Genomic DNA, 25,499 nt, shown 5'->3' with positions numbered 1-25,499 from the left:
CTAATCAGGATTAACCCAGGTGTTCATACTGAACCTAATCAGGATTAACCCAGGTGTTCATACTGAACCTAATCAGCATTAACCCAGGTGTTCATACTGAACCTAATCAGGCTTAACCCAGGTGTTCATACTGAACCTAATCAGGATTAACCCAGGTGTTCATACTGAACCTAGTCAGGATTAACCCAGGTGTTCATATTGAACCTAATCAGGATTAACCCAGGTGTTCATACTGAACCTAATCAGGCTTAACCCAGGTGTTCATGCTGAACCTAATCAGGTTTAACCCAGGTGGTCATACTGAACTTAATCAGGCTTAACCCAGGTGTTCATACTGAACCTAATCAGGATTAACCCAGGTGTTCATACTGAACCTAATCAGGTTTAACCCAGGTGTTCTCATTTAGGCTTACTTACCTGACTCCAGTCTCCGACTAACTAAGCCTAATTTAAGCCACGTTCAGGAAAGCTACTTAAATGTCCTAGTTTAACTAGTTCTGGCTTAATCTAAACCCTGCAGGGTCTGAATGAAACCTAATGTCCAGTGGGATTGATCTGTTTGATCCAATTGTTTGTTTCAGTTTTCAGTTGTTGAATCCTTGACGTATTGTTGACTTCAAAACTTTTCAGTTTCAACAAATGCACTGGGTTGGTTGAAAAGTGATACTGTTTTGACATAGTGGAAGATATACTGAATTGATACTGTTTTTCATACTAAGATATGTGCTCATTGGTTATGCAAGAGGGCGGCAGGTAGCCTAGTGGTTAGAGCTGACAAGGTAAAAATACACTGCTCAAAATAAATAAAGGGAACACTTAAACAACACAATGTAACTCCAAGTCAATCACACTTCTGTGAAATCAAACTGTCCACTTAGGAAGCAACACTGATTGACAATACATTTCACATGCTGTTGTGCAAATGGAATAGACAACAGGTGGAAATTATAGGCAATTAGCAAGACACCCCCAATAAAGGAGTGGTTCTGCAGGTGGGGATCACAGACCACTTCTCAGTTCCTATGCTTCCTGGCTGATGTTTTGGTCACTTTTGAATGCTGGCGGTGCTTTCACTCTAGTGGTAGCATGAGACGGAGTCTACAACCCACACAAGTGGCTCAGGTAGTGCAGCTCATCCAGGATGGCACATCAATGCGAGCTGTGGCAAGAAGGTTTGCTGTGTCTGTCAGCGTAGTGTCCAGAGCATGGAGGCGCTACCAGGAGACAGGCCAGTACATCAGGAGACGTGGAGGAGGCCGTAGGAGGGCAACAACCCAGCAGCAAGACCGCTACCTCCGCCTTTGTGCAAGGAGGAGCACTGCCAGAGCCCTGCAAAATGACCTCCAGCAGGCCACATGTGCATGTGTCTGCTCAAACGGTCAGAAACAGACTCCATGAGGGTGGTATGAGGGCCCGACGTCCACAGGTGGGGGTTGTGCTTACAGCCCAACACCGTGCAGGACGTTTGGCATTTGCCAGAGAACACCAAGATTGGCAAATTCGCCACTGGCGCCCTGTGCTCTTCACAGATGAAAGCAGGTTCACACTGAGCATGTGACAGACGTGACAGAGTCTGGAGACGCCGTGGAGAACGTTCTGCTGCCTGCAACATCCTCCAGCATGACCGGTTTGGCGGTGGGTCAGTCATGGTGTGGGGTGGCATTTCTTTGGGGGGCCGCACAGCACTCCATGTGCTCGCCAGAGGTAGCCTGACTGCCATTAGGTACCGAGATGAGATCCTCAGACCCCTTGTGACACCATATGCTAGTGCGGTTGGCCCTGGGTTCCTCCTAATGCAAGACAATGCTAGATCTCATGTGGCTGGAGTGTGTCAGCAGTTCCTGCAAGAGGAAGGAACTCTACTCTAACTCTACTCTAATACTGACTAACGAGGTGACACCAATCAGTGCTAACGAGCTAGACGTGCTAAAGTCCAACCTCAAAACATAAATGGAAAAACCAAAGCCTGTAACACCTTCCCCTTTAAGACAACAAATATATCCTATTGGACAAGTTTGCTCACCACCAACAGAAAACAACTTCCATTTCACATTATAATCAACTACAATGCTTCACCTTCACCAATATAAACATGATGTCTACTGGCTGTCAACAATTAAAAACAAGAAAAAACAAGTACTTTTAAATAATAATAATATACAATAATATTTTTTCACCTTTTTCTTTCTATAGAATCCCCCACCTTGGTTCACTTACTATAGAATCCTAAAACACACTAGCTTCTAGAACTCTCGTCTTCCTAAAGCTCACTAGCTTCTAGAACTCTCATCCCCTTGGAACGAGCCCAAACTAAACTCATCACCAATACAGAAAAACGTGCAGTCAAAATAAATTGTGATCCATGGCAACGCACTGGCTAAACGCAAAACACAAATCTTTTTGACAAATCTTTTTGAGCCAATCAGCAACCAAGTTGTCCTTACCACAGACATGTCTGATTTCAAGAGGAAACTCCTGCAATATCCGTAGTAACTTTCCACCTCACCGCGGAGCTTCTCTCTCTTTTCAGGGTTCACTAGATAGGCATGTTGTTGGATCGGGGCCCAGTCCCCAATGTCATGCTCTAGCACATTTGGGTTGGCACATCTGCGAATTAACCCTGATATTATAAAAGCAGGGCAACAATGTCAATATAATTGTACCAAAAATTGTCAGTTGGTTACATAAATAATTATGATTACTAAATGTCACATGAAATGTAAATATGAAATATTTGGTTGCATAGTCTTATTTTCAAAGTCTTTTCAATTACATTTTGCTGGGTGGGATATCCCCAATGTCAAAACACAGTTTTAACGTGTCCAAATCAATAACCAATATGCAAAAACTGTTTGTGATATATTGAAAACGTAAACATAAAATGTGCTATATACACAAACATCTACCACAATAATCATATTACTTGGATTTTTTTTTAAACAAGCACCTTATAAAACTGCACAAGCAGCAATAAATCACTGATATCCATTAGGGGGGAAATCAGGTTGTTCGTGCTGTTGAAACTAACACAACTAAAAAAACACATGGAAATGGGAGATATATTTTACCTCACTGGTTAGAGGACAACCTGCAGAAGACAGTCAGCTACATTTTGGAGTGATGCATTTAAATGTAGGGGTCACTAAACAAAGGAACGCAACACTTATTTGTCATAACTCATCGATATCATGTTGAAATCAATTGTGCCGAGAGGAGGGAGATGAGGTTGCAAGTCCTGTTAAAACTAACAGCTCAAAAACCACACGGAATCTGGGAAGAATGTGTACATCACTTGTTAGTGGACAACATGTAGAAAACAGCCAGATACATTTTGAAGTGTTGCATTTTGATTCCAGTGGGTCACCAACGTGGTAAGTGGAACACAACTCTTTTTGTGTTAGTCACTTTTTGTTAAATCACATAAATAGTAACTCTTCCATTTCAGAGCCTGGATTTTCCCCCTGAGGCTAATATCCATATCATGTTGAAATCAATAGAACAGGGGACAAACGTTTAGGTTTCTACATTGTGACATCATTAAAATACTCCTACTACAATGTTAAAACATTCTACATTGTGACATTAATTCATTGATATCATGAAACAACTCCTTCATGTATTTTCTGATGTTTAATCAGAAGTCTTTTATCAGATTATCTCTGGTCACAGCTATAAGATTTCTCTCCTGTGTGTATTCTCTTGTGTACTGTCAGACCTCTAGATGAAACAAAACTCTTCCCACATTGATTACAGCTATAAGGTTTCTCTCCTGTGTGTGTTCGTCGGTGTATAGTCAGATAGCTAGATTGACTAAAACTCTTCCCACATTGATCACAGATATAAGGTTTCTCTCCTGTGTGCGTTCTCTGGTGCATTGTCAGATAGCTAGATTGACTAAAACTCTTCCCACATTGACCACAGATATAAGGTTTCTCTCCTGTGTGCATTCTCTGGTGCTTTGTCAGATAGCTAGATTGACTAAAACTCTTCCCACATTGACCACAGATATAAGGTTTCTCTCCTTTGTGCGTTCTCTGGTGCATTGTCAGATAGCTAGATTGACTAAAACTATTCCCACATTGATCACAGATATAAGGTTTCTCTCCTGTGTGTATTCTCTGGTGTGAAGTCAGAGAGCCAGATGTAGTAAAACTCTTCCCACATTGATTACAGCTAAATGGTTTCTCTCCTGTGTGTGTTCGTCGGTGTATAGTCAGATAGCAAGATGTAGTAAAACTCTTCCCACATTGATCACAGCTATAAGATTTCTCTCCTGTGTGTCTTCTCTGGTGTAGTGTCAGAGTTCTAGTTGCAGCAAAATTCTTCCCACATTGACCACAGCTATAAGGTTTATCTCCTGTGTGTATTCTCTGGTGCACTGTCAGCTCTCCAGATCGACCAAAACTCTTCCCACATTGATCACAGCTATACAATTTCTCTCCTGTGTGTGTTCTCTGGTGTGATACCAGATGGCCAGATTGACCAAAACTTTTCCCACATTGACCACAGCTATAAGGTTTCTCTCCTGTGTGTATTCTCTTGTGTTGAGTCAAATGGCAAGATTGACCAAAACTCTTCCCACATTGACCACAGCTATAAGATTTCTCTCCTGTGTGTGTTCTCTGATGAATTTTAATGCCTGATGAGGAAGTAAATCTCTTCCCGCAGTCAGAGCAGCAGTGAGTTCTCTTCCCTGTGGATCTCTGCAGGTGTTTCTTGAGGTGTTCTGATGTGGAGAGACTCTTCTCTGCCTCTTCAGCATCACGAGGTTGTTGAGGCTCCCCAGAGGATCCACGATAGTCCCGTCTCTCTCCTGTGTTAACAACAAAGTCAGACAGATGATTAAAGGCCCACAACAGCGGTAATCCACTGTAAAAGGTGATGCCAACAGCGGCGCCATGATGTTGGACAACAATTGACGTCTGTAATGAATGTTAAAATTATTTGACATTTGCCTTAAAATGAGCAAGAATAGTCATATTTTGTCTTGTTTTCACATTAGTAGTGACATTGATGATTGTAGGCTAGAAATAAGTTATTCATGTTGTTGAAACTCTAAGCAGTGTGCCGGGCGGCTTTTGGTCTCCAATATAGGCCCCTTTCTGTATTTGCTAAAATTGCGGCACGAGGACAATTTGATTGCAGAAACTCCTCCCTGCTAATAAGGAAACCGATAGTTATGGATGTACTATATCTGCCTGGAGCAAAAATGGTGAGCAAAGATTTTAGTTTTTCACAATGTATTCTGAATGTGAATGGGGGAAAACTCAGGGGAGCAACCTCCATTACCAGGTTGCTTATGAGTGCATTTCACACTACTTTGGATTATAATTGTAAGGCTCGTTTGAATGTCCTGTTTAACCTCTATGGGCTAGGTGGGACGCTCAGCCAGTTGAATCCCGTGGCGTGATATTCAAATACCTTAGAAATGCTATTACTTCAATTTCTCAAACATATGACTATTTTACACCATTTTAAAGACAAGACTCTCCTTTATCTAACCACACTGTCCGATTTCAAAAAGGCTTTACAACAAAAGCAAAACATTAGATTATGTCAGCAGAGTACCCAGCCAGAAATAATCAGACACCCATTTTTCAAGCTAGCATATAATGTCACAAAAACCAAAACCACAGCTAAATGCAGCACTAACCTTTGATGATCTTCATCAGATGACAATCCTAGGACATGATGTTATACAATACATGCATGTTTTGTTCAATCAAGTTCATATTTATATCAAAAACCAGCTTTTTACATGAGCATGTGACGTTCAGAACTAGCATACCCCCCGCAAACTTCCGGTGAATTTACTAAATTACTCACGATAAACAATCACAAAAAACATAACACAATTAATCTTCTCCTTTCCCCCTTCTGATAACCAGGCGGCGAATCGCATCTCTGCATGTCTGGCAGACATATCAGTGTGGATGACGGATCACCACCTCAAGCTGAACCTCGGCAAGACGGAGCTGCTCTTCCTCCCGGGGAAGGACTGCCCGTTCCATGATCTCGCCATCACGGTTGACAACTCCCTTGTGTCCTCCTCCCAGAGTGCTAAGAACCTTGGCGTGATCCTGGACAACACCCTGTCGTTCTCCACTAACATCAAGGCGGTGACCTGATCCTGTAGGTTCATGCTCTACAACATTCGCAGAGTACGACCCTGCCTCACACAGGAAGCGGCGCAGGTCCTAATCCAGGCACTTGTTATCTCCCGTCTGGATTACTGCAACTCGCTGTTGGCTGGGCTCCCTGCCTGTGCCATTAAACCCCTACAACTCATCCAGAACGCCGCAGCCCGTCTGGTGTTCAACCTTCCCAAGTTCTCTCACGTCACCCCGCTCCTCCGCTCTCTCCACTGGCTTCCAGTTGAAGCTCGCATCCGCTACAAGACCATGGTGCTTGCCTACGGAGCTGTGAGGGGAACGGCACCTCCATACCTTCAGGCTCTGATCAGGCCCTACACCCAAACAAGGGCACTGCGTTCATCCACCTCTGGCCTGCCGGCCCCCCTACCTCTGAGGAAGCACGGTTCCCGCTCAGCCCAGTCCAAACTGTTCGCTGCTCTGGCACCCCAATGGTGGAACAAGCTTCCCTCACGACGCCAGGACAGCGGAGTCAATCACCACCTTCCGGAGACACCTGAAACCCCACCTCTTTAAGGAATACCTGGGATAGGATAAAGTAATCGTTCTAACCCCCCCCTTAAAAGATTTAGATGCACTATTGTAAAGTGGTTGTTCCACTGGATATCATAAGGTGAATGCACCAATTTGTAAGTCGCTCTGGATAAGAGCGTCTGCTAAATGACTTAAATGTAAATGTAAATGTAAATAACAATTATTTTAAGAATTATAGATACAGAACTCCTTTATGCACTCGCTATGTCCGATTTTAAAATAGCTTTTCGGTGAAAGCACATTTTGCAATATTCTGAGTACATAGCCCGGCCATCACAGGCTAGCTATTTTGACACCCACCAAGTGTGGTACTCACCAAACTCCGATTTACTATTAGAAAAGTTTGATTACCTTTGCTGTCTTCGTCAGAATGCACTCCCAGGACTTCTACTTCAATAACAAATGTTGGTTTGGTTCAAAATAATCCATAGTTATATCCAAATAGCGGCGTTTTGTTCGTGCGTTCAAGACACTATCCGAAAGGTAAATAAGGGTCATGCGCACGGCGCATTTCGTGACAAAAAATTCTAAATATTCCATTACCGTACTCGAAGCATGTCAACCGCTGTTTAAAATCAATTTTTATGCTATTTTTCTCGTAAAAAAGCGATAATATTCCGACCGGGAAACCCTGTATACGTTCAAAGAGAGAGAAAGTAAACATGGAGTCGTCTCATGCACGCGCGCACCATTCTCATTGTCCTCTGATAGACCACTTACAAAAGGCGCTAATGTGTTTCAGCCTGGGGCTCCAAAGCAACCATTCAAATTTCTGCCGCCTTCTGAGAGCCTATGGGAGCGTTAGAAAATGTCACATCATGCCAGAGATCCCCTGTTTTGGTTAGAGATGATCAAGAAGGCCATGAAATGGTCAGAGAGAGCGCTTCCTGTTTGGAATCTTCTCAGGTTTTGGCCTGCCAAATGAGTTATGTTATACTCACAGACACCATTCAAACAGTTTTAGAAACTTTGGAGTGTTTTCTATCCAAAGCTAATAATTATATGCATATTCTAGTTTCTGGGCAGGAGTAATAATCAGATTAAATCGGGTACGTTTTTTATCCGGCCGTGCAAATACTGCCCCCTATCCCCCTATCCCCAACAGGTTAATATAATGTTTGCTACAGTATTATGAGTTATGTGTAATTATTGAAGAGCTGTGTTAATGACAGTATCCATTTGGGTGTTGTCAATAAAGTAAAAAATATATATATATTATTTTCACCTTTATTTAACCAGGTGGCCAGTCGAGAAACAAGTTCTCATTTACAACTGTGACCTGGTGAAGATAAAGCAAAGCAGTGGGACACAAACAACAGTTACACGTGGGATAAACAAACGAACAGTCAATAACACAATAGAAAAATCTATATACAGTCTGTGCAAATGGAGTACGGAGGTAAGGCAATAAAATAGGCCATAGTAGCGAAGTAATTACAATTTAGCATATTAACACTGGAGTGATAGATGAGCAGATGACGATGTGCAAGTAGAGATACTGGTGCGCAAAAAAAGCAGCAAAGTAAATAAAACAATATGGGGATGAGGTAGGTAGATTGGGTGGGCTATTTACAGATGGACTATGTACAGCTGCAGCGATCGGTTAGCTGCTCAGATAGCTGATGTTTAAAGTTAGTGAGGGAAATGTAAGTCTCCAACTTCACCAAGTTTTGCAATTTGTTCCAGTCATTGGCAGCAGAGAACTGGAAGGAAAGGCGGCCAAAGGAGGTGTTGGCTTTGGGGATGACCAGTGAGATTTACCTGCTGGAGCGCGTGCTACGGGTGGGTGTTGTTTTCGTGACCAGTGAGCTGAGATAAGGCGGAGCTTTACGAAGCATAGGCTTATAGATGACCTGGAGCCAGTGGGACTGGCGACGAATATGTGGCCAGGGCCAGCCGACTAGAGCATACAGGTCACAATGGTGGGTGGTATAAGGGGCTTTGGTAACAAAAACAGATGGCACTGTGATAGCAAATTGTATGTAGTCTAAGTAGAGTATTGGAAGCTATTTTGTAGATGACATCGCCGAAGTCGAGGATCGGTAGGATAGTCAGTTTTACTAGGGTAAGTTTGGCGGAGTGACTGAAGGAGGCTTTGTTGCGAAATAGAAAGCCGATTCATGATTTGATTTTGGAGATGTTTGCTATGAGTCTGGAAGGAGAGTTTACAGTCTAGCCAGACACCTAGGAATTTGTAGTTGTCCACATATTCTAGGTCAGAACCGTCCAGAGTAGTGATGCTAGTCGGGCGGGCGGTTGCTGGCAGCAAACGGTTGAAAGCATGCATTTGGTTTTACTAGTGTTTAAGAGCAGTTGGAGGCCACAGAAGGAGTGTTGTATGGCATTGAAGCTCGTTTGGAGGTTAGTTAACAATGTGTCCAAAGAAGGGCCAGATGTATACAGAACGGTGTCGTCTGCGTAGAGGTGGATTAGGGAATCACCCACAGCAAGAGCGACATCGTTGATTTGTGTTTCCTAGCCTCAGTGCAGTGGGCAGCTGGGAGGAGGTGCTCTTGTTCTCCATGGACTTTACAGTGTCCCAAAACTTTTTGGAGTTAGAGCTACAGGATGCAAATTTCTGTTTGAAAAAGCTAGGCTTTGCTTTCCTGACTGATTGTGTGTATTGGTTCCTGACTTACCTGAACAGTTGCATATCGCGGGGACTATTCGATGCTATTGCAGTACGCCACAGGATGTTTTTGTGCTGGTCGAGGGCAGTCAGGTCTGGAGTGAACCAAGGGCTATATCTGTTCTTAGTTCTACATTTTTTGAAAGGGGCATGCTTATTTAAGGTGGTGAAGAAATTACTTTTAAAGAACGACCAGGCATCCTCGACTGACGGGATGCGGTCAATATCCTTCCAGGATACCCGGGCCAGGTCAATTAGAAAGGCCTGCTCGCAGAAGTGTTTTAGGGAGCGTTTGACAGTGATGAGGGGTGGTCGTTTGATCGCAGACCCATAGCGGATGCAGGCAATGAGGCAGTGATCGCTGAGATCCTGATTGAAAACAGCAGAGGTGTATTTGGAGGGCAAGTTGGTCAGGATAATTTCTATGAGGGTGCCCATGTTTACGGATTTAGGGTTGTACCTGGTGGTTTCCTTGATAATTTGTGTGAGATTGAGGGCATTTAGCTTAGATTGCAGGACGACCGGGGTGTTAAGCATCCCAGTTTAGGTCACCTAACAGAACAAACTTTGAAGATAGATGGGGGGCAATCAATTCACATATGGTGTCCAGGGCACAGCTGGGAGCTGAGGGGGGTCTATAACAGTTGGCAACAGTGAGAGACTTATTTCTGGAGATTAATTTTTTAAATTACAAGCTCAAACTGTTTGGGCATAGACCTGGAAAGTATGACAGAACTATGCAGGCCATCTCTGCAGTAGATTGCAACTCCTCCACCTTTGGCAGTTCTATCTTGACGGAAAATATTGTAGTTGGGTATGGAAATTTCAGAATTTTTGATGGCCTTCCAAAGCCAGGATTCAGACACGGCAAGAACATCAGGGTTGGCGGAGTATGCTAAAGCAGTGAATAAAACAAACTTAGGGAGGAGGCTTCTGATGTTAACATGCATGAAACCAAGGCTTTTTCGATTACAGAAGTCAACAAACGACCCGCGGGGCCTGGGATCGCCTCCACATCACCCGAGGAACAGAAGAGGAGTAGGATGAGGGTACGGCGAAAGGCTAGCAAAACTGGTCATCTAATGTGTTGGGGACAGAGAATAAAAGGAGCAGATTTCTGGGCGTGGTAGAATAGATTCAGGGCATAATGTGCAGACAGGGGTAAGGTGGGGTGGAGGTGAGCCCAGGCACTGGAGGTGAGCCCTGGCACTGAGTGATGATAAGAGAGGTTGCATCTCTGAACATGCTGGTTATACTGGGTGAGGTCACTGCATGTGTGGGAGGTGGGACAAAGGAGGTATCTAAGGCATGTACAGTGGGACTAGGGGCTCCGCAGTAAACTAAAACAATGATAATTATCCTAAACAACAGTATACATGGCATATTGACATTTGAGAGAGACATAAAGCGAGGCATAAAGCAATCACAGGTGTTGATTGGGAGAGCTAGCTAAGACAACAACGGGTAAGACAACAACAGTTAATCAGCTAAGACAACAACAACAGGTAAAATGGCGATGAATGGGCAGAGAGGGTCGATTAACTACACACAGGGCCTGAGTTCGGAATAGGGCCAACAGATAAACAAAGGTAAACCAAGTGGAGATAAATGAACAGTCCAGCAGGCATCAGCTATGTAGCTAAGTGATCATAGGGTCCAGTGTACAGCAATAGATGGAACAGGGAAGCCGCGGGGTAGTCGTTGCTATGCTAGCAAGCGGGAGACACAGCGTTTAAAGTTAGGGGTAAGGGTAAGTAGAAGCATCTGCACCGACGTCCGGCAAAGCCGGTTGAAGGCACAGCGGATGGAATTACGTCTGCGGACCAGTCGCGGTGGTACGGCGGGGCGCCGTATCGACGAAGGGAAAGGGCCAGATGGCGAAAGAGGTATTGTAGTTGTGGTAAATTTGTTTGCAAGCCGGGAGATGCGCCGGGCTCAGGGATAGCTTTTGGGGCTGGGTCACTCAGTGGCAGCTAGCTAGCTGTGATGATCAGGGGTGGCCCAGGGTTTACGGCAGGAATCCGGCGTTGTAGTGGAGAAAAACAGTCCGAGGCTGGCAGGTATTATCCAGGCTAAAAGTGGCTGGTGCCTGAGCAGAGGGTAAAGGCCTCTAGCAGTGGCTAACAATGACTACATAGCTAGTAGCTAATTAGCTGGTTAGCCTCTAATGAATGTTTTGGCTATATTTAAAAGAAAAATAGCGGATCTGTGTCACATTGAGATTAACATCGGGTTAAACTAAGTGTTTGCCAAATTGGCCCATAACTTCACCTAACAATAACATAGACCTACTGTAGGACCCATAACTTCATCTAATAACAACATAGACCTACTGTAGGACCCATAACTTCACCTAATAACAACATAGACCTACTGTAGGACCCTGTAGATGTTATGTCCCTGTATTGCTACTGCTGTATCAAAGGAATTATCTAAGTGAGTTTCAGAGATGAACAGTACAGTGCATTCCAAATTCAATAGGCAGGCAAGTAAACAAAAACGTTTTCAAATAAAAACTATTCCAGAAAATGTATATAACATACAGTCCTTGGACCTTGAGGAGTAACGGGGGCAGCAATCAGCAGTAGAAACAATAACAAAGCGTACTCCCTGCCCGTTTCGGTAAAAAGCTGAGGGATGGGGCTGGAGAAATGCAACCATCCATGATCTCAACATTCTAGTTTTAACCATGTTTTGAGGCTATACAGTGTTTGTTTATATTTACTGACAAACATTGGAGTAAATAAATGCTTATATTTTGGGTTCTGATGGGGTACGACAGTTGAACTAAGCTCATGAGGCATTTATAAGTGATTTATTCAAGAAACAGATGGGTACATATCATTAATGTATAAGTCCCTAAATGGATGTAACAACTGCTGATTGCCCCTTTAAGAGAACATATTGGGCTAATCTAATAGGAGATATTGAGGACTACAGTATTTCAGGCATTGTCATTGGATGCATTTGATCAATTGTTAATGTTTTGTTGATGGTCCACTCTTGATGTTCTACACGTTACAGTGCAGCTTCAGCCATTCCTACAGAACAACATTAAAGTGTAGAACCCCTTTACGGCATATTGGTTCAACGACTGCAGAGACGGTACTTACTGGTGTTAAACAGATCTCCAACCTCCTCTTCTTCCTCCAATGTGACAGTCATCTCCCCCTCCTCCTCTTTCACTCCATAAACTGCTTCCTCCTCTTCTTTTACTGTAACATCCTCCTCCTCTTTCACTCTGAACGCGTCTTCCTCTTCTTCTTTTACTGTAACATCCTCCTCCTCTTTCACTGCAGAAACGGCATCCTCTTTCTCTTCCTCCTCTTCTTTCACTGAAACGTCTTTCTCTTCTTCTTTCACGGTAACAGCCTCACCCTCTACTTGTTGTTGTATTGTAACATCTTTCTCCTCCTCCTCCTCCTCTTTCACGAGAGCTTCTTTCTCTGTCCAGCAGACCTCCTCTTCTTTATCAGGAGGAGAGTAGCTTAGTGAACTCATGGTCGGGGATAATAGCTAGCTAGCATTAGCGACTAGCCTAGTTCTAAGCTAACTTAGCAAACCAGCTAGCTGACAAACAACGTAAATATAGAATTAAATGGGCCAACAAGTACATACGACAGAAATGTGTTTCATACACAGCGACTAATTTACATCAAAACAGTGTAAAGAGCGTGAATGTTGTAGCTATGTTTGCTAGAAAGCTACCGAGGTGTCTGACTAGCTGTTGTTGTTGAAGGAGCGTCCCGTCCACTAGATTATACGTCACACTGGCAGCATCGCCTGAACCTAAAAGACGCACATCGCCATCTGCTGACTGGAGGGCAACGCAGTTGAGGAACCAAACGTTTATTTTTCATTTATTTCATAAAAGTTTAATATTATATTAAGTCGTTCAAAGAGAAGCATGTGTTGATTGATTTGTGTTTAATGAGTGAGCATTTAAAACAAACTTTACACCCACTACATATTTGCATTGAACCATACTTCTGACATGGATCATTTTGACCCCAGACCCTAGACAAATGTGGTTTATTCAATTCTATTACATTTTTCATGACTTTGTCAATCAACTTGTTGTTAGTAAATCTAAATCATGGTTTAGTGTTTCTGTATCAATATGGACTTTTAACAAATTCAAATCCTTTGGAGTCATTTTGACCCCAGCCAAAAGCAGCTTTGATAAATAGGACGTTTATTTCAAATAAAAATCTAATCACATTTTATCATACACATGTTTAGCAGATATTATTGTGGGTGTAGTGAAATGCTTGTGTTTCTAGCTCCGACAGTGCAGTAATATCTAACAAGTAAAATCTAACAATTTCACAACATATACCCAATACACACAAATCTAAGTATTTGAATCTAGGTTTCTCTGTAGACATGGTCCATCCCACCAGAGGGTGGAGACACCTGCAGATACACAGTATAGTGCCTCCCATGTACTCTCCTAAGATTGGACTTTTCTATATCACATGACAGTGTATAAACTTTGATTTGATCATGTACAAAACTGCGGTAGAAAAGTAAAGTATTCAGACCCCTTCACATTTTCCACATTTTGTTACGTTACAGCCTTATTCTAAAATGTACTTTTTCCCCCCTCATCAATCTACACACAATACCCCATAATGACATCACAATACCCCATAATGACATCACAATACCCCATAATGACATCACAATGCCCCATAATGACATCACAATACCCCATAATGACAAAGTGAAAACAGGTTTTTAGAGATTTTTGCAAATGTATTTACTTAGGTATTCAGACCTTTTGCTATGAGACTCGAAATTGAGCTCAGATGCATCCTGATTCCATTGATTATCCTTGAGATGTTTCTACAACTTGATTGGAGTCCACTTGTGGTAAATGCAATTGATTGGAATGATTTGAAAGGCAGACATCTGTATATGTAAGGTCTGTATATGTAAGTTTGGAACCACCAAGACTCTTCCTAGAGCTGGCCGCCTGGCCAAACTGAGAAATCGGGGGAGAAGGGCCTTGGTCAGGGAGGTGAACAAGAACCCGATGTTCACTCTGACAGAGCTCCAGAGTTCCTCTGTGGAGATGGGAGAACCTTCTAGAAGGACAACCATCTCTGCAGCACTCCAGCAATCAGGCCTTAATGTAGCAATGATTAAATTGTCAAAATGTATTTCAATGGACAATTCCGTGAACTGTTCTGTGAAAGGTGTTGGCTAGAGATGACATGCAGGAGCTTGCAGGGATTTGTAGTCTTGATGGACAATTCAGTGAACTGTTCTGTGAAAGGTGTTGGCTAGAGATGACATGCAGGAGCTTGCAGGGATTTGTAGTCTTGCATGTCGTCTACTTTGATGCTAATTAGCTTTTTCGAATCCGAGAGTAAAGAGACACAAATATATTGATACAAGTATTTGTATTGATTGTGGATCCCCATTAGTTCCTGCCAAGGCAGCAGCTACTCTTCCTGGGGTTTATTATGGATCCCCATTAGTTCCTGTCAAGTAAGGTCAGGGAGCGTGCCAGCCTGCCTGAACCACCCCTGAATTAACAGGTATAAATGATGGGTTATGAATTAACAGGTATAAATGATGGGTTATGAATTAACAGGTATAAATGATGGGTTATGAATTAACAGGTATAAATGATGGGTTATGAATTAACAGGTATAAATGATGGGTTATGAATTAACAGGTATCAATGATGGGTTATGAACTAACAGGTATAAATGATTGGTTATGAATTAACAGGTATAAATGATGGGTTATGAATTAACAGGTATAAATGATGGGTTATGAATTAACAGGTATAAATGATGGGTTATAAATTAACAGATATAAATGATGGGTTATGAATTAACAGGTATAAATGATGGGTTATGAATTAACAGGTATAAATGATGGGTTATGAACTAACAGGTATAAATGATGGGTTATGAATTAACAGGTATAAATGATGGGTTATGAATTAACAGGTATAAATGATGGGTTATGAACTAACAGGTATAAATGATGGGTTATGAATTAACAGGTATAAATGATGGGTTATGAATTAACACATCCCCTCCAGGCATTTCAATACATTCAGGACTTCTTATAGTGAGCATAACATGACAATACATAACATCTAAGTAGCTGAATATGATTATGGACTAACAGTTTGAAGGACACAACTCATGTTATTCTAGTTAAACAGTGGGAGACTAGTTGATTAAGGAGTGGGGATATTTTTACAATTAAGAAATAATGTGTCATGTTTTACTCGTACCTCAGCCAGCATTGTGAATGTTTAGGAAATAATATGTAATGTTTTACTCGTACCTCAGCCAGCATTGTGAATGGATAGGAAATAATATGTCATGTTTTACTCGTACCTCAGCCAGCATTGTGAATGGTTAGGATATAATATGTCATGTTTTACTCGTACCTCAGCCAGCATTGTGAATGGTGTCTGATGCAGTGACATACTAGACCATGGCAGTAAATCTAATACTTAGGTGTTTTTAGTCAGGCATGAAAGGTCTGGAGTGGTTCTGTGGTTATAAGTTACTGACCTTGGAATACATTTCTGGCCATGCTGGCAGGGACTGAATCAAACCCAATGTCCACCTGGTACACTGACAGGGTCTGAATCAAACCCAATGTCCACCTGGTACACTGGCAGGGTCTGGATCAAACCCAATGTCCACCTGGTACACTGACAGGGTCTGAATCAAACCCAATGTCCACCTGGTACACTGGCAGGGTCTGGATCAAACCCAATGTCCACCTGATACACTGACAGGGTCTGAATCAAACCCAATGTCCACCTGGTACACTGGCAGGGTCTGAATCAACCCAATGTCCACCTGGTACACTGACAGGGTCTGAATCAAACCCAATGTCCACCTGGTACACTGACAGGGTCTGAATCAAACCCAATGTTAAGGGGAGGGAAGATTGGTCAAGAGGGTGATGATTATTGTTGTTCTACTGCCTGATTGTTATGCAACAACACTGTTAACAAAAGCTTTGTTAAATCAGCACAACAGTTTTCAGCTGTGCTAACATAATTGCAAAAGGGTTTTCTAATGATCAATTAGCCTTTTAAAATGATAAACTTGGATTAGCTAACACAACGTGGCATTGGAACACAGGAGTGATGGTTGCTGATAATGGGCCTCTGTACGCTTATATAGATATTCCATAAACAATCAGCTGTTTCCAGCTACAATAGTCATTTACAACATTAACAATGTCTACACTGTATTTCAGATCAATTTGATGTTATTTTAATGGACAAAAAAAGTGTTTTTTCTTTCAAAAACAAGAACATTTCTAAGTGACTCCAACCTTTTGAACGGTAGTGTTAATCATTTTAGAATAAGGCTGTAATGTAACAAAATGTGGAAAAAGTGAAGGGGTCTGAATACTTTCCGAATGCACTGTATTGTTACACCATGTAGGAGCAGTATAGACCTAGTCTGTTCATTATATACATCTACATGATGTATTGTTACACCATGTAGGAGCAGTATAGACCTAGTCTGTTCATTATATACATCTACATGATGTATTGTTACACCATGTAGCAGCAGTATAGACCTAGTCTGTTCATTATATACATCTACATGATGTATTGTTACACCATGTAGGAGCAGTATAGATCTAGTCTGTTCATTATATACATCTACATGATGTATTGTTACACCATGTAGGAGCAGTATACACCTAGTCTGTTCATTATATACATCTATATGATGTATTGTTACACCATGTAGGAGCAGTATAGACCTGGTCTGTTCATTATATACATCTACATGATGTATTGTTACACCATGTAGGAGCAGTATAGACCTAGTCTGTTCATTATACACATCTACATGATGTATTGTTACACCATGTAGGAGCAGTATAGACCTAGTCTGTTCATTATATACATCTACATGATGTATTGTTACACCATGTAGGAGCAGTATAGACCTAGTCTGTTCATTATATACATCTACATGATGTATTGTTACACCATGTAGGAGCAGGATAGACCTAGTCTGTTCATTATATACATCTACATGATGTATTGTTACACCATGTAGGAGCAGTATAGACCTAGTCTGTTCATTATGTACATCTACATGATGTATTGTTACTCCATGTAGGAGCAGTATAGAGCTACAGTAGCTGGCTACTTATTTATATGTTGTTTGACTGAATGAAACTGCCTTAAATGTGCTGTAGTAAACATGTTTTATTCTCACTAATCAATCATCACATTCCTGTCTTTGTATGTCTCAATATAAAAGTATTATTTAATTAAACCCATGTAAAATAATCTTTGTCCGAATATAAAATGTGATCCTCAACTGCGTTTCCCTCCAGTCAGCAGACGGCGATGTGCGTCTTTCAGGCGATGCTGCAGCGTGACGTATAATCTAGTGGACGGTTCTTCATAAACAGCTCGTCAACCACCTCGGTAGCTTGCTAGCCAACATAGCCGAAACATTCAAGCTATTTATACGCTTTCGGTCTATATTAGCTACTGTGTTTTAGACACACTTCTGTCGGATCTACTTGCTAACCTATTTAATTTAATATTACGTTATTTTTTATTAGTCAGCTATAGTAGCTGGCTGGTTAAGTTAGCATTAGCCTAGTCGCTAATGATAGCTAGCTAGCTAACATCCCCGAACATGAGCTCCCTAAACTACTCCCCTCCTGTTAAAGAAGAGGAGGTCTGCTGGACGGAGAAAGAAGCTCTGGGGCTGAACATTGTCGTGAAAGAGGAGAAGGAAGAGGAGGCTGTTACAGTAAAACAAGAAGTAGAGGGTGAGGCTGTTACAGTGAAAGAAGAGAAAGACGTTTCAGTGAAAGAAGAGGAAGACTCGTTCAGAGTGAAAGAGGAGGAGGCAGTTTTTGAAGTGAAAGAGGAGGAGACAGGTCAGATTAACACCAGTAAATACTAATATTTAATAACGGGGCACAAACCCTGCAGTTGTTGAACTGATGTACACAAACGTGGTTTTAAAGCAGCAATGGTTTTTGTTTTGCACACATTTTAAAATGAAAAATCAGAGTCTGGTGTAATTCTGTTACTGTGGAATTGCCCAGCTCCTAACTATACTCAACAAAAAATATAAACGCAACATGCAACAACTTCAAAGATTTTACTGAGTTACAGTTCATAGAAGCCAATTGAAATATATTCATTAGGCCCTAATCTATGGATTTCACGACTGGGCAGGTGTGCTGCCATATGCCCACCCACTGGGGCACAAGACCCAGCCAAACAGAATGAGTTTTCCACACAAAAGGGTTTTATTACTGACAGAAATACACCTCCGCACCCCCCTCCCACAGACGATCCCGCATGAAACATGGGACCAACACTTTCCATGTTGCGTTTATATTTTTGTTCAGTATATAAACTTAGAAACACATGTCAGCGTAGAGCCCTGAACTATAATAATAAGGCAGCAGTTAATCTGGCAGGACAGTGTGGTGGGTAGTGATCAGCAGTTTATCTGGCAGGACAGTGTGGTGTGTAGTGATCAGCAGTTTATCTGGCAGGACAGTGTGGTGTGTAGTGATCAGTTTATCTGGCAGGACAGTGTGGTGTGTAGTGATCAGCAGTTTATCTGGCAGGACAGTGGTGTGTAGTGATCAGCAGTTTATCTGGCAGGACAGTGTGGTGTGTAGTGATCAGCAGTTTATCTGGCAGGACAGTGTGGTGTGTAGTGATCAGCAGTTTATCTGGCAGGACAGTGTGGTGTGTAGTGATCAGCAGTTTATCTGGCAGGACAGTGTGGTGTATAGTGATCAGCAGTTTATCTGGCAGGACAGTGTGGTGTGTAGTGATCAGCAGTTTATCTGGCAGGACAGTGTGGTGTGTAGTGATCAGCAGTTTATCTGGCAGGACAGTGTGGTGTGTAGTGATCAGCAGTTTATCTGGCAGGACAGTGGTGTGTAGTGATCAGCAGTTTATCTGGCAGGACAGTGTGGTGTGTAGTGATCAGCAGTTTATCTGGCAGGACAGTGTGGTGTGTAGTGATCAGCAGTTTATCTGTCAGGACAGTGTGGTGTGTAGTGATCAGCAGTTTATCAGGCAGGACAGTGTGGTGTGTAGTGATCAGCAGTTTATCTGGCAGGACAGTGTGGTGTGTAGTGATCAGCAGTTTATCTGGCAGGACAGTGTGGTGGGTAGTGATCAGCAGTTTATCTGGCAGGACAGTGTGGTGTGTAGTGATCAGTTTATCTGGCAGGACAGTGTGGTGTGTAGTGATCAGCAGTTTATCTGGCAGGACAGTGTGGTGTGTAGTGATCGGCAGTTTATCTGGCAGGACAGTGTGGTGTGTAGTGATCGGCAGTTTATCTGGCAGGACAGTGTGGTGTGTAGTGATCAGCAGTTTATCTGGCAGGACAGTGTGGTGTGTAGTGATCAGCAGTTTATCTGTCAGGACAGTGTGGTGTGTAGTGATCAGCAGTTTATCTGGCAGGACAGTGTGGTGTGTAGTGATCAGCAGTTTATCTTGCAGGACAGTGTGGTGTGTAGTGATCAGTTTATCTGGCAGGACAGTGTGGTGTGTAGTGATCAGCAGTTTATCTGGCAGGACAGTGTGGTGTGTAGTGGTCAGCAGTTTATCTGGCAGGACAGTGTGGTGTGTAGTGATCAGCAGTTTATCTGGCAGGACAGTGTGGTGTGTAGTGATCAGCAGTTTATCTGGCAGGACAGTGTGGTGTGTAGTGATCAGCAGTTAATCTGGCAGGACAGTGTGGTGTGTAGTGATGTGTTGTGTTATGGAGGCACTTTGTTTTATTCTTGATGTTCACTTGTACAACTGTTCATCATTACTATTGTATCTAAATGAATTATTTTAACACATTGGTTAAAAGACTCTTGTCACAATTTTTTAAAATTACATTGAGCAATATAACACATTACTTCTTACTTACATTCCTTGTGTTACAAACATTGCCAAGCTGCTCATTAGTTTTCTTGTAGTTGTGATTTTTGGTGTGATCAGTCATGGCAAAAAAAGATTTTGGCTGGTAAAAAATCAGTGGCTGGTATATTCTATCATCTGCCTGCTACAGTGGCTGGTATATTCTATCATCTGCCTGCTACAGTGGCTGGTATATTCTATCATCTGCCTGCTACAGTGGCTGGTATATTCTATCATCTACCTGTTACAGTGGCTGGTATATTCTATCATCTGCCTGCTACAGTGGCTGTTGGACCAAAATCAATCTAAAACAAGACTTAGAAGACATTTGTCAAAGTTTGTAAAAACATTTAAACACTACATTCACTACATTGACTGTCTGATTTTGACTTTCATACAGGAGAGAGACGGGACTATCGTGGATCCTCTGGGGAGCCTCAACAACATCATGATGCTGACGAGGCAGAGAAGAGTCTCTCCACATCAGGACACCTCAAGAAACACCATCAGAGACCCACAGGGAAGATATCTCACTGCTCTGACCGTGGGAAACGTTGCAGATTTTCATCAGAACTTAAAAAATACCAGCGAGTACACACAGGAGAGAAACCTTATAGCTGGAATCAATGTGGGAAGAGTTTTACTCATTCAAGTAATCTGAAAACACACCAGAGAACACACACAGGAGAGCAGTCATATAGCTGTGAGCAATGTGGGAAAAACTTTTCTCGGGGAGAAAGCCTTAAAGAGCACCAGAGAATACACACAGGAGAGAAGCCTTATAGCTGTGATCAGTGTGGCAAGAGTTTTACTCAGTCAAGCAACCTGGTAACACACCAGAGAACACACACAGGAGAGCAGCCATATAGCTGTAATCAATGTGGGAAGAGTTTTTCTCGGATAGACCACCTTAAAGGACATCAGAGAACACACACAGGAGAGAGACCTTATAGCTGTGATCAGTGTGGGAAGAGTTTTACTCAGTCAAACAGCCTGAATAGACACAAGAGAACACACACAGGAGAGAAACCTTTTAGCTGTGATCGATGTGAGAAAAGCTTTTCTCGGATAGAATACCTTAAAGGACACCAGATAACACATACAGGAGAGAAACCTTATAGCTGTGATTAATGTGGGAAAAGCTTTGGTAGAACTTATTATCTGACTGAACATAAGCAAACACACCCAGGAGACAAACCTTACCATTGCTCTGACTGTGGGAAGCTCTTTAATTCCCTAAGAAGCCTGACACAACACCAGAGAACACACACAGGAGACACACCTTACCACTGCTCTGACTGTGGGAAGAGCTTTGCTTCCCTAAGAAACCTGACAAAACACCAGAGAACACACACAGGAGACAAACCTTACCAATGCTCTGACTGTGGGAAGAGCTTTACTTCCCTAAGAAGCCTGGCACAACACCAGAGAACACACACAGGAGACAAACCTTACCACTGCTCTGACTGTGGGAAGAGCTTTACTTCCCTAAGAAACCTGACACAACACCAGATGTGTCCTCTCTGGAAAAAAGCAGGAGCAGACATTTCTGAACTCTTAACCAACAGGCCTTTACACCCAAGAAAAAGTATGTGAACCCTTTGGAAATACCTGTATTTTTGCATAAATTGGTCATAAAATTTGATCTGATCTTCATCTAGGTCACAACAATAGACAAACACAGTCTGCTTAAACTAATGACACACAAACAATTATACGTTTTCATGTCTTTATTGAACACACCGTGTAAACATTCACAGTGCAGGGTGGAAAAAATATGTGAACCCTTGGATTTAATAACTGGTTGACCCTCCTTTGGCAGCAATAACCTCAACCAAACGTTTTCTGTAGTTGCGGATCAGTCCTGCACAACGGTCAGGAGGAATTTTGGACCATTCCTCTTTACAAAACTGTTTCAGTTCAGCAATATTCTTGGGATATCTGACGTGAACTGCTCTCTTGAGGTCATGCCACAGCATCTCAATCGGGTTGAGGTCAGGACTCTGACTGGGCCACTCCAGAAGGCGTATTTTATTCTGTTTAAGTTATTCTGTTGTTAATTTACTTCTGTGTTTTGTGTCGTTGTCCTGTTGCATCACCCAACTTGAGCTTCAACTGGCGGACAGATAGTCTAACATTCTCCTGCAAAATATCTTGATAAACTTGGGAATTCATTTTTCTGTTGATGATGGCAAGCTGTCCAGGCCCTGAGGCAGCAAAGCAGCTGCAAACCATGATGCTCCCTCCACCATACTTTACAGTTGGGATGAGGTTTTGATGTTGGTGTGCTGTGCCTTAACAGTGGTCATTTATACCTGTTAATTCACAACCCATCATTTATACCTGTTAATTCATAACCCATCATTTATACCTGTTAATTCATAACCCATCATTTATACCTGTTAATTCATAACCCATCATTTATATCTGTTAATTCATAACCCATCATTTATACCTGTTAATTCATAACCCATCATTTATACCTGTTAATTCATAACCCATCATTTATACCAGTTAATTTATAACCCATTATTTATACCTATTAGTTCATAACCCATCATTTATACCTGTTAGTTCATAACCCATCATTTATACCTGTTAATTCATAACCCATCATTTATACCTGTTAATTCATAACCTATCATGTATACCTGTTAATTCATAACCCATCATGTATACCTGTTAATTCACAACCCATCATTTATACCTGTTAATTCATAACCCATCATGTATACCTGTTAATTCATAACCCATCATGTATACCTGTTAATTTATAACCCATCATTTATACCTGTTAATTCATAACCCATCATTTATACCTGTTAATTCATAACCCATCATTTATACCTTTTGCTCGAAAGGGGCGGTTCAGGCAGGCTGGCACGCTCCCTGACCATACTTCTTACTTGACAGGAACTAATGGGGATCCATAATAAACCCCAGGAAGAGTAGCTGCTGCCTTGGCAGGAACTCATGGGGATCCATAATAAACCCCAGGAAGAGTAGTTGCTGCCTTGGCAGGAACACAGTCATGTGATATGTGGTATAGAAAAGTCCAATCTTAGGTGAGTACATGGGAGGCACTATTCTGTGTGTCTGCAGGTGTCTATCTGGTCAAAACCACTGATACAGGAGCCCCTCCCCTCTCTGGTGGGATGGATCATGTCTACAGAGAAACCTAGATTCAAATACTTAGATGTGTGTGTATTGGGTATATGTTGTGAAATTGTTAGATATTACTGGCTAGATATTACTGCACTGTCGAAGCTAGAAACACAAGCATTTCACTACACCCGCAATAACATCTGCTAAACATGTGTATGTGACCAATAAAATGTGATTTGATTTTGTTTTCAAATAAACGTCCTATTTATCAAAGGTGCTTTTGGCTGGGGTCAAAATGACTCCAAAGGATTTTAATTTGTTAAAAGTCCATTTTGATACAGAAACACTAAACCATGATTTAAATGTATTAAGAACAAGTTGATTGACAAAGTCATGAAAAATTGGTAGAATTGAATAAACCACAATTTGACTATGATCAAAGATATGCCTCTGAGGTCAAAATGATCCATGTCAGAAGTATGGTTCAATGCAAATGTGTAGTGGGTGTAAAGTTTGTTTTAAATTCTCACTCATTAAACACGAATCAATCAACACATGCTTCTCTTTGAACGACTTAATATAATATTAAACTTTTATGAAATAAATGAAAAATAAACGTTTGGTTCCTCAACTGCGTTGCCCTCCAGTCAGCAGATGGCGATGTGCGTCTTTTAGGTTCAGGCGATGCTGCCAGTGTGACGTATAATCTAGTGGACGGGACGCTCCTTCAACAACAACAACAACTCCTCTTTCACTCTGAACGCGTCTTTCTCTTCTTCTTTCACGGTAACAGCCTCACCTTCTACTTGTCTTTGTAGTGTGACATCCTCCTCTTCCTCTTTCACGACAACGTTCAGCCACAGTCCTTCTTTCTCCGTCCAGCAGACCTCTTCTTTAACAGGAGGAGAGTAGCTTAGTGAACTCATGGTCGGGGATAATAGCTAGTTAGCATTAGCGACTAGACTAGTGCTAACTTAACCAGCCAGATAGTTGACTTACAGCGTAAATATTAAATTAAATGGGGTAGCTAGTTGTTTACACATAAGTATGTTTAAATCATAGTAGCAAATAAACCACGAAATTGTCTAAAGAACTTGAATGTTCCGACTTTGTTGGCTAGCGAGCTACCGAGGTGGCTGCAGTTGTTGAAGAAGCGTTCCGTCCACTAGATTATACGTCACACTAGAAACATCGCCTGAAAGACACATATCGCCATCTGCTGTCTGGAGGGAGGAAACGCAGTTGAGGAGGGAAAACTATTTTTCTTCTTCATTGAATTATAATATTATAAAGCAGTTTAGGGAAACGGTTTTTTCTCTCCATTAAATATGAATATTATATCAACACGTACAAAGAGCAACAAGTGTTGTTTGATTAGTTCAGATTTTTTTATGATAATTTAAAACAAACTCTAAATCTACTCCACATCTGTATTTCTGATTCAGTCAAATAACTAGATATCAAAATAAGCAACAAATAAATAAACTTTACCCACTACCAGGATATTTTAGCCCAAAACCTGGTTACCTCTCTGCTAGGAGGCTGAAACTTGGCCATAAGTGGATCTTCCAGCAAGACACATCAACATCCACAAAGAAACGGTTATTTGGCACAAAATCTCAGTCTTCAGACTTGAACTCCATTGAAAACCTGTGGTTTGAATTGAACAGGGCAGTCCATAAGCACAGACAAAAGAAATCAAGGACCTGGAGAGATTCTGTATGGAGGAATGGTCTAAGATCCCACCCAATGTGTTCTCTAATCTCATTAAACATTTCAGTGTCGTTATTCTCCCAAGGGGAGGGTGCTGGAGTATTGAAAACATGGGTGGCAATAATTCAGACCCCTACCTTTTGAGAATTACATGTTAAACTAAATCTCTTTCTCTGAGCAATTGTATTAGTATAAAATAATACAATTTTTTTTTTTTTTTTACATACAATATAAATGAAATGAAAGTTTATTTGTCACGTGCGCCGAATACAACAGGTGTAGACCTTACGGTGAAATGCTGAATACAACAGGTGTAGACCTTACGATGAAATGCTGAATACAACAGGTGTAGTAGACCTTACGGTGAAATGCTGAATACAACAGGCCTTACGGTGAAATGCTGAATACAACAGGTGTAGACCTTACGGTGAAATGCTGAATACAACAGGCCTTACG

The 25,499-nt window shown here is 41.8% G+C and overlaps 2 protein-coding genes across 2 annotated transcripts in view; one reads left to right on the top strand and one right to left on the bottom strand.

Moving 5' to 3' along the window:
• Positions 1-3,252: 3,252 nt before the first annotated feature.
• On the bottom strand, positions 3,253-4,673 carry LOC115186423 (zinc finger protein 180-like; the record flags this gene model as incomplete). The annotated part of the gene is made up of 2 exons (XM_029746057.1): positions 3,253-3,270; positions 3,708-4,673. Coding segments are annotated over 2 exons (984 nt in total), but the record flags the coding sequence as incomplete, so codon positions are not given.
• A 6,446-nt stretch (positions 4,674-11,119) lies between these two features.
• Positions 11,120-25,499, top strand: part of LOC115186421 (zinc finger protein 883-like) — a gene marked incomplete at its 3' end in the record, with an annotated part of 40,228 nt that continues 25,848 nt past the window's right edge. The window contains exons 1-2 of the mRNA XM_029746056.1: positions 11,120-11,201; positions 20,626-21,348. Coding sequence (XP_029601916.1) covers positions 11,120-11,201; positions 20,626-21,348 — 805 coding nt within the window. The remainder of the gene's footprint in view (positions 11,202-20,625; positions 21,349-25,499) is intronic.

This window comes from Salmo trutta, unplaced genomic scaffold (genome assembly GCF_901001165.1).
Source record: "Salmo trutta unplaced genomic scaffold, fSalTru1.1, whole genome shotgun sequence".
NCBI lineage: Eukaryota > Metazoa > Chordata > Actinopteri > Salmoniformes > Salmonidae > Salmo > Salmo trutta.
The sequence above is the reverse complement of the archived record's forward strand: the minus strand, read 5'-3'. Positions and strand labels throughout refer to the sequence as shown.